The 9,057-nt window shown below is 45.6% G+C and overlaps 2 protein-coding genes across 2 annotated transcripts; one reads left to right on the top strand and one right to left on the bottom strand.

Annotated features, from left to right (window-relative positions):
* The first annotated feature begins 3,131 nt into the window (after nt 1–3,131).
* LOC138020186 (uncharacterized) lies at nt 3,132–6,179 on the top strand. The gene has a single exon (XM_068867212.1). It carries the CDS (start codon nt 3,132–3,134, stop codon nt 6,177–6,179), a length of 3,048 nt encoding a protein of 1,015 aa, XP_068723313.1.
* Nucleotides 6,180–6,220: 41 nt separating this feature from the next.
* Nucleotides 6,221–8,178, bottom strand: LOC138020185 (uncharacterized). The gene is made up of 3 exons (XM_068867211.1): nt 8,035–8,178; nt 6,425–7,963; nt 6,221–6,273 (listed from the first exon to the last, which is right to left on the bottom strand). Exons 2-3 carry the CDS (start codon nt 7,854–7,856, stop codon nt 6,221–6,223), a joined length of 1,485 nt encoding a protein of 494 aa, XP_068723312.1. The 5' UTR covers nt 7,857–7,963; nt 8,035–8,178.
* Nucleotides 8,179–9,057: the final 879 nt, after the last annotated feature.

The raw sequence follows: 9,057 nt of genomic DNA, 5'->3' as shown, positions 1-9,057 counted from the left end.
CTCTGACCAGGGTGGGAATTGAACCCACGACCTTCGGGTTAGATCTCCGCCGCTCTACCGACTGAGCTACAAGGTCAGACGGGAGCAGGCCGTGGGAACTGAAGATGTTAGAGTCACGGCAATTAACATGTACAAGTACAAGGAAAGGTTACGTTTATACAAACGTTGGCCGTGTAGCACTTATATTTTAAACAGAATTAACTGACGAGAGTGTAGTGTAACGTGAAGTGCTGCATTTCTATCCCACGGCCTGCCCTACGGCCTGCTCCACGGCCTGATCCACTGTCTGCTCCCGTCTGACCTTGTAGCTAAGTCGGTAGAGCGGCGGAGATCTAACCCGAAGGTCGTGGGTCGTGGGTTCACTTCCCACCCTGGTCAGATTTGCAAAAGCCCTTAGTCAGTTGTCGGATTTTAAGTTTCGCTATTTTGGAATAATGGCCGACAAAAGGGAGTTTAAAATAACGTGTATCATTGTCATCATTAGTGTTCCGGCTTTTTTGAGAAAAAGACCCGTCAAGATACCGCTTGAAAGTTCTGTCAATAATGTGCAAGGGAAATGAATTACGTTTCAAAGTGTCAAAAAGTTTATTAAGATCGTTTTGAAGGCCTAAGTTATAGATTCGGTCGATAAGAGTTCGGATCAGGCCAATTTTATAGCATGATGGAGTAATACTAAAGAAATTAGTTAAGAGACCAGTGTAAGTTTTTGAAGAAAAACTGAAAAAACACAATCACGCAAAGAGTTGTCAACAAGTATGTCAAAAAAGTAGAGTTTACCATCATTCTCCTTCTCAAAAGTGAATTCGATGTTGGGGCGCCGTGAATTGATGTAATCAAAAAATGACATAGCATCCTGTTCGTTGTGAAAGGTACAGAAGGTGTCGTCAACATAACGCCTATAGAGTAGAGGGTGATCCGAATGGTTGAAATTATTTAGCCACATTTCTTCCTGGAAACCAAGAAAAAGATTCACTAGGATGGGTGCTAGCTAGTGGAGAGCCCATCACTACCCCATCAACTTGATCATAAAATTTGCCATTAAAAACAAAATGAGTCTCGGCTGTAGCGACTGAGAACAATTTCTTAAGGTCGGATATTTTGTTAGGATTTTTTAGTTGGCTGAGAAGGGGGAGTTCAGCTGGTCGTGCTCAGGGAACTCCAAAGACCTTATCTCGAGGCCGTGGGAAGGGGAAATATGACAATACAGCGACACCAGGAGAAGGTCGGCTGCCTCTCGGGCGCTCTGTTTCCTGCCTCTGGCTACCTGGAACCGCGTTCTCTGGATCCTTCAGGCTTCCATAAACTCTTCCCTACCGAAGAACAAAGACAAGGAAAAAAAGCAAGGTTTTCTAGGGCAGGACAGCTAATGAAATACATGCTCAACTTATGCATTAACGAAGGGAACATTCTAACTTTTTATCCTAAAGCAGAACTGTGACCATGAGATTTACTTGCACATGCTTACGTCTCTCATCGCCGATCCATGCATCGCACCAGACTGGCCCAGTTTGTTATTATCCTTGCTGTTACCACTGGTTTGGATGCGAGCCCAAAAATAACCTCTTCGGAAGAGCCCTAACCCTAACCTCTTTAAGCGGACAGCACCATACAAAAGAAATACAATCTAGCCAAATCACTGTCAAATACATCTCTACGGCCGATTTACGGTGAATTAGCGGTTAGGCGATTTCTATTCACCAGTCCATCCAGCTATTAGCGTCATGAGCCCCTCTTCGCCTGCATGGTTGACCAGATCCGTGGAGGTTCCACAGAGTTGCATCATTATTTGCACGTCCTTACAGTCGGGAGCCTGAGCCCGGTGCAGGTACTTCAGGGGGTACAGGAGGGCGTTCATGTGGTAGGCGAGTGTGCCTGGAGTGAGTGTCTTTAGTCCTGTGTGTTTCCTCGACCGAAGCGTTAACGGTATAAAATAGCCACGTTTCAAAGGACTTTCTGTTGTTTATTGATGAGTCTTTCGAAACCTATGATTATAAACAGTTTATCAGGTTATATGAACAAAGTTCAAAGAAAACGAACCACAGATTTTACATACCCGATGGCCTCAGATGTCGACTTCGGGAGGAAGCTTGCCGTACTAATGTTATTAACGGTGATTAACCTAATTAAGTAGCTATGACGTATCTAATTTCGTCGCGGCCGAAACACTCCCCGCCTCCCGAAGGTATTGACCTAATTCTTAATTTACATTTCGTAAGTTAGTTTCATTTAATGTCCTTTGAATCTTCATCATCGTGGAAAGGAACCAGCACGATTAGACGCTGTACAGGTCGTACAGCGACCTACATCGTGAAGGTGGGAGGGAAGGAAGAGAAGATAAGTTCCAGAAAATACAAATTGCCGCTCATTGACCTCAAGGGCGAAACGACGCTTGTGGAAGTTTGCGAAATAGACAAAATTACCACCGACATTCAAAGTGTTAACATGGATAAGGCACTTGACGCTCTACAGATACAAAGGGGCGACGTGACTCGGCCGAAAGGCGCCGTTGACGTCCTCATTGGGTATGATTACGCAGGCTTCCACCCGGTAAAAGAAAGAAATGTCGAACACCTAATGTTATTGAAGAATCGTTTTGGACGATGTATAGGCGGGACACACCCTTCCATTCGGGGGAAGAACCACAAATCAGCATTCGACGCATGTGCAAACCACCTAAAAGCAGTCAAAATTGACGACTTCTACAATATCGAGAGATTAGGAGTTAGCTGCACGCCGCGCTGCAGAGGCTGCAAATGCGGAAAATGCGCTCCTGGAACCAGCGACTACACTCTGAAAGAAGAAAGGGAGCTCCATCTCATCGAGAAAGGCCTTGAATTTAACGAACAGGAAAAATGCTGGATCGCTGAATATCCCTGGATTCGCGATCCACACGACCTGCATTTGGAAGACTCTTATGCACCGAGCGAAGATTATTGCGAAATCCCGAACATAGCACAGTTTATCAAAATCAAGTTGAGGACATGGTAGAACGAGGAGTAGCTAGAAAACTAAGCAAGCAAGAGCTCGAGAATTATAAAAGCCCTATCCACTACATCTCCCACCACGATGTTCTAAAGCCTGATTCGAAATCGACTCCAGTGAGGATCGTCTTTAACAGCAGCGCGAACTATATGGGACACGTCCTTAACGAGTACTGGGCAAAGGGTCCCGATCTATTAAATAATCTTGTAGGAATCCTCGTGCGATTCAGAGAACACGAAATTGGATTCATCGGAGATGTGAAAAAGATGTATCACACCGTGAAGACCAAGATCATAGAGCAACACACGCATCGTTTTCTATGGCGCGACATGAACACAAGCAGGGATCAGGATACGTACATTATACAAAGAGTTTCATTTGGAGACAAACCCTCGGGTACCATAGCGACCGTAGCCATGAGAAAGACAGCGGAACTATCAAAAGAGAATTATCCACAAGCCGCGAATACCGTAATATCCAACTCGTACATGGATGACATTGTAGACAGTGTACATAGCGACGCACAAGCTAAGCAACTAACTAATGAGATTGAGGCAGTCCTAGTCAAGGACGGATTCAAGATAAAGGGTTGGTTCTATTCGAACGACAAAACAGCAAGCGAAATGGCTTTAGAACCCAACCAGCAAAATTCATCAACCGAGAAAGTACTCGGCGTCATTTGGAGTACAGACAAGGATCAATTCCGGTTTAAAGTGGGAATAGACTTAACTCTGACGAAAGCCAAAGGACGCATCAAAGAAAACCCAACTACTGGCGAAATAACGAAGAGGATTATCTTCGCACAGATAAACCGCGTGTATGACCCTCTTGGTCTAGCAGCTCCCGTTACGGTCAGAGCGAAGATTTTGATGCGCCAGCTTTGGGCAACAGAAAAGAAACTCGGCTGGGACGACCCTGTCCCTGAGAAGCAAAGGATTAACTGGCTGGAATTCTTCCAAGATCTGCGCAATATGGATCAAGTTATATTTCCAAGATGCCTCAAACCATCAGGTGCACTCGGTCTGCCGACTCTTATCATATTCAGTGACGGGTCAGACAACGCTTACGGAGCATGTGCTTACATCAGGTGGACATTACTGGACAACAAATTTGAAACCAGACTGATCATGTCAAAGAACCGACTCTCGCCAAACAGGAAATTATCGATCGATCGAATTGAACTTTGCGCGGCAGTCTTAAGCAAAAGGCTTAAAAACTTTCTGGACAAAGAATCCCGCTACAAGTTTGCGAAATACTACCATATAGTCGATTCTCAAATAGTGCACGGGATGATCCAAAAGGAATCTTACGGCTACAATACATTCGCCGCTACTCGCATCGGAGAGATACAGGAAGGTACCAATCCCCAAGACTGGTATTGGGTCGAGAGTGATAAAAACATCGCCGATTGGATAACACGAGGTAAGCGACCAAGCGATATCAAAAGCGAAAGCGACTGGCAAAAGGGACCTAGATTTCTACAACTCCCGGAATCAGAATGGCCAATAAGTAAAGTAGTCCATCACCCAGAGTTACCAATGAAAACGGCATTAACAACACTTGCTGCAGAACAGGACTCGCTCGCGAGAAGAATTGATATAAACAGACATTCAAGTTACAACAAACTGTTAAGAGTAACAGCACGTGTATTAGCCATGTACGCAAGAGAACCAGTTAGTCTGAAGAATGCGACAAAGACCCTGACGCCGGACGATATTTCTAAAGCAGAAAGGTTTTGGATCATTGATGCGCAAAGAAAAATGCTTACAAACGTCAAAAAATCTAAATATAAGCGTTTGTGTCCAAAGCGCAGAGAAGATGGAGTAATAGTGGTTGGTCATCGGACCGGCAAATGGATGCACTTGAGCTACGATAAGAGAGAAGTGATCCTCATTCCTCGTGAGCATCGTTTCTCTAAGCTTTATGCGGAACATATACATCGAAAAGGTCACCATGGCGTGTCGACGACCGTAAGCAAAATTCGATTACGATTCTGGATTCCTCAGATTCATAACATAGTAAAGTCCATTAGATACAACTGCGTCACTTGCAAGAAACTGGACGAAAACCTCAACAAGCAGGTCATGGGACAGCTTCCAGAAGAGAGACTTATGCCCTCACTACCCTGGCATAGTACAGCCATCGACCTTTTCGGACCGTTTAAAATAAGAGACCAGGTAAAGAAGCGAACAATCGGAAAGTGTTATGGGGTATTGTTCAACTGTATGAGCACAAGAGCAGTTCATATTGACTTGGTAGGCGATTACAGTACAGAGGCATTTCTACTTGCGCTGAGACGGTTTACATCCCTCAGAGGATATCCTGCAAAGCTATACTCTGATAACGGTCCGCAGTTGGTAGCAGCTAGTGAAGAACTCCAGAATATGACGAAGAAATGGAACTTAAAAGAACTCGAAACATTTGGAGTGAACGAAGGATTAAAGTGGGAATTCGCATCCGCGGACGCACCATGGCAGAACGGAATATCAGAAGCCCTTATAAAATCGATAAAGCGAGCTATTACTACAGCGATCGGACAGAGCGTTATGACATTTCCAGAACTTCAGACAGTCCTTTACGAAGTATCTAATTTAGTCAACGAGAGGCCGATCGGTCGTCATCCAACTTCACCTGAAGACGGAGCATATCTCTGCCCGAATGACATCTTGTTAGGACGTTCTTCAACAAAGGTTCCTAACGGGCCATTTAATGAAAGCGCAGACCCCAGAAAGCGTTTTTACTTCATACAAACCGTTGTTGACACATTCTGGAGCAGATGGACACGAGACTATTTCCCAAGCTTGCTCGTACGCCAGAAATGGCATACTTGTAAACGTGATGTCATGGTCGGCGATATCGTGTTAATTCAAGACAGTAACCAGATAAGGGGGAAATGGAAGCTCGGACGCGTCATAGCAGCTAACCCCGGAAAAGATGGCAAGGTCAGAAAAGTTACAATTCAGTACAAGAATCCAGCGCCGAATGAAAAAGTTGGTCACAATGTCGGTGGTAATTTTGTCTATTTCGCAAATTTCCACAAGCGTCGTTTCGCCCTTGAGGTCAATGAGCGGCAATTTGTATTTTCTGGAACTTATCTTCTCTTCCTTCCCTCCCACCTTCACGAGAGAGATTTCAAGTGGTGTTCCGCGCAGTCTTTCTTCCCGTGCTTTGTCGCGGGTTATGAGGCTAATGGATGATGCGTTGTCCCACAAGACGTTTGCATGTCCTCTATAAGTTTTTATTTGTTGCAACTGGAGGATGCAGGTCTCATTACCCCCATGGCTGCATGCACTGGATATTGCGGATGCGCTTGGAGTCTCTGTCTGATCTTCTTCATGTAATGTGGGATGATGTTTCTTCTTACATTCATTGACACCGCAATCCTTTTTAGAGCGGCAATTGCGTGATCGGTGACCGGTTCTGAGGCAGGAAAAACACGCACCTTTTTCTTTCAATGTTGACAGTCTTTCGCTTACTGTTTTATCGAGGTATACTCTACAATCTTTGGTAAGATGATTCGAGTTTTCGTGAACGACGCACTTGCTGTAAATTCTCTGGCTGCGGCTGTCGTGTCTTTCATCCGCTGTGGCGTAATGGACAACTGCCTTCGTTATGGCTGGGCCCTGCGCGCGAAGATCAGAACCGTCGTACTCGATAGCGCGTTTTTGCGTAAGTAAAAATTTGAGCAGGCTCGGAAACTTGTTGGTTTTGTCCACAGTGCTGTCGTCAGAACTTAATAGTTTAGCCCATTCTCTGCGTACGTCTGGCGGGCGTTTTCTCTCTATGATGCTTACTGAGCTCGTTGTGGTTATTTCTGCTTCCAAGCCAAGTCTCTTAAGGTCACGATATCTGTCTTCTATGATTCCTACCAGCTCTATGAATCGCTTGTTTTCGCCTTCGCGGATGGATCTTACGCGTCTTATCTCATTAATTATCGCGTCCGCGACTTTCGCTGGGTCCCCGTATTTTTCGTCGAGTCGCTTCCACATCTCGTAAACGTCATCGTCGACGCTCTTTACGTGAGCTAAAGGTTCTTTTCCGAGACAGGAACGCAACGTGTAGGATAATGTATCTTCCGTAAGGTGCGGCATGACTTGTTTCTGGAAGTCTCTTTTGAAGGATGGATATTCTCTCAACTCTCCTTCAAATCGGAGCATTTTGATTTTCTCTAGTTGTAGGTGATTGCTCTTTTCTCCTTTGATCTGCGGCTGCAGTTCGCGTTCATGTTCGCCTACGAGGTGTGTTTCGAGTTTAGCATTCATCGCGTTATACGTCGCTTGAGTAGCTTGGAGCCATTTAATTTCATTGGCTGCAGATTCTCGCGTAGATAAATCGAGTAGCGCGCTATTCGCTAGTTTGCATTCCGCGAAAGCTTCGTCAATCTGTTTCTGAAGTCTCTTCGCCGTAGACGGCTCTACTTTGTCCGCGCTGAGTGTGTGCGAAGCGCTTTGACAAGCTGTTTCAAATATGGCTCGCGCTGTTTCTCGTCTGATCATTGCTTGATCAAAGAATCGTTCCATTTGCTCGCGTTCTTTGTTCGCCTTATCCCTTTGTTCCGTTTCCGCGCACGCTCTCATTTGCACGTCCGCTATGTGGTTAATAAAGTTAATCTTAGCTTTTCTCGCTTCGGTGAACTCCTCCTGTACTTTGTTGATCCATGTTTCGGCGGCTTCTAGCTCGGCATCGTCTGATAAAAGCATCGCGTAGAGATCGTGCTTTGTTTCCAGGACGTTCCATGCTTCCAGGAATTGAGCGTAGTTGTTTTCCACGCGTTCGTGATTGCTGGCTGATGAGATGGACTTCAGGAGTTCGTTCCTTTTTCTGGTGAATCTTGATTTGGCGACGCGACGGACGTTCTTGGCTTCTTCTGCCATCGCGCTGATGAGCGGGTTTCGAATGTTTCCTCGACCGAAGCGTTAACGGTATAAAATAGCCACGTTTCAAAGGACTTTCTGTTGTTTATTGATGAGTCTTTCGAAACCTATGATTATAAACAGTTTATCAGGTTATATGAACAAAGTTCAAAGAAAACGAACCACAGATTTTACATACCCGATGGCCTCAGATGTCGACTTCGGGAGGAAGCTTGCCGTACTAATGTTATTAACGGTGATTAACCTAATTAAGTAGCTATGACGTATCTAATTTCGTCGCGGCCGAAACACTGTGGAGAAGGGAGGAGAAGGATTACTTGCATGGCGGAACATGAAACCACTGCAGCGCGAAAAAAATAACCTAGCAGCGAACCTAGGAAAATTCTAGATATAAAACGGACTCGCTCACCTGCAAATAAACCAAGTGTTTCTCTATCAGGCAGGTCGGAACGTTGGAGAAGCTTGCACGTCAAAGGTTCCCCCTTCTGATGCGCATATCCCAGAAAGCCTCTTAAGTGTAAGACAAAAGCTGTTAGCCTTTTCGCTGCGACAGAGAGAGGGAGAGAGAGTTGAGCACATGCCGCGCATGGCTAGCAAATCCGGGAGGATTGCGCGCCTAGCGAGAAACGAGGCTTACGGATGCGACTTACATAACATTTTCTCCTGGACCTTGTCAATTGTAGTAAAAGAAAGGCACCGGGCGGTTCTTTTCAGCGAGTGCTCTTTGGTGGTGAAAAACAACTTGCATTCAGCCTATTCTATCTGGGTGTGGTACTGTGCTCTGAGATCATACATGGGTCGTATTCAGGGGCCGAGCGCCTAGCACAGCTCTTTCCGTATGACCTCGTCGAGCCGCGCCCTTAGCAATTCAATCTTCGACCGCCGGTAAGGGCGTTTAGCAAGTCAGGCATTATTATTGTTATTATTATTATTAGATCTCCGGGTAATTGCTGCTTTTTGAGAACATAGGGCTTGTGGGATGAGTCGGCTTGTGCGTTCATCAGGCGAGCTTGCTTTGGCGGGATGCCTGAAGGGTTAGGGTTAGGGTTTAGGATTAGCCCCTTAAGAAGTTGAAGAAGAAGCAGAAGAAGAACGGCCTGCGGCTGCCTGGTTGAGCAGATCCCTGGAGGTTCCCCTGAGTAGCGTTATTATTTGCACGCCCTTATAGTCGTGAGTCTGGGCCTGGTGCAGGTACTTCGAG

Source organism: Montipora capricornis, chromosome 10 (genome assembly GCF_036669925.1).
Source record: "Montipora capricornis isolate CH-2021 chromosome 10, ASM3666992v2, whole genome shotgun sequence".
Taxonomy (NCBI): domain Eukaryota; kingdom Metazoa; phylum Cnidaria; class Anthozoa; order Scleractinia; family Acroporidae; genus Montipora; species Montipora capricornis.
This window is presented reverse-complemented; position numbering and strand designations above follow the sequence as displayed.

What these genes read in the sequence shown, in the direction of transcription:
- LOC138020186 (XM_068867212.1), top strand. Translation starts at nt 3,132, where the DNA reads ATGGGACACGTCCTTAACGAGTACTGGGCAAAGGGTCCCGATCTATTA.
- LOC138020185 (XM_068867211.1), bottom strand. Translation starts at nt 7,856, where the DNA reads ATGGCAGAAGAAGCCAAGAACGTCCGTCGCGTCGCCAAATCAAGATTC. An exon ending in GTCAACATTGAAAGAAAAAG is followed by an intron (nt 6,274 to 6,424) that starts GTGCGTGTTTTT and finishes CGCAATATCCAG; the next exon opens with TGCATGCAGCCATGGGGGTA.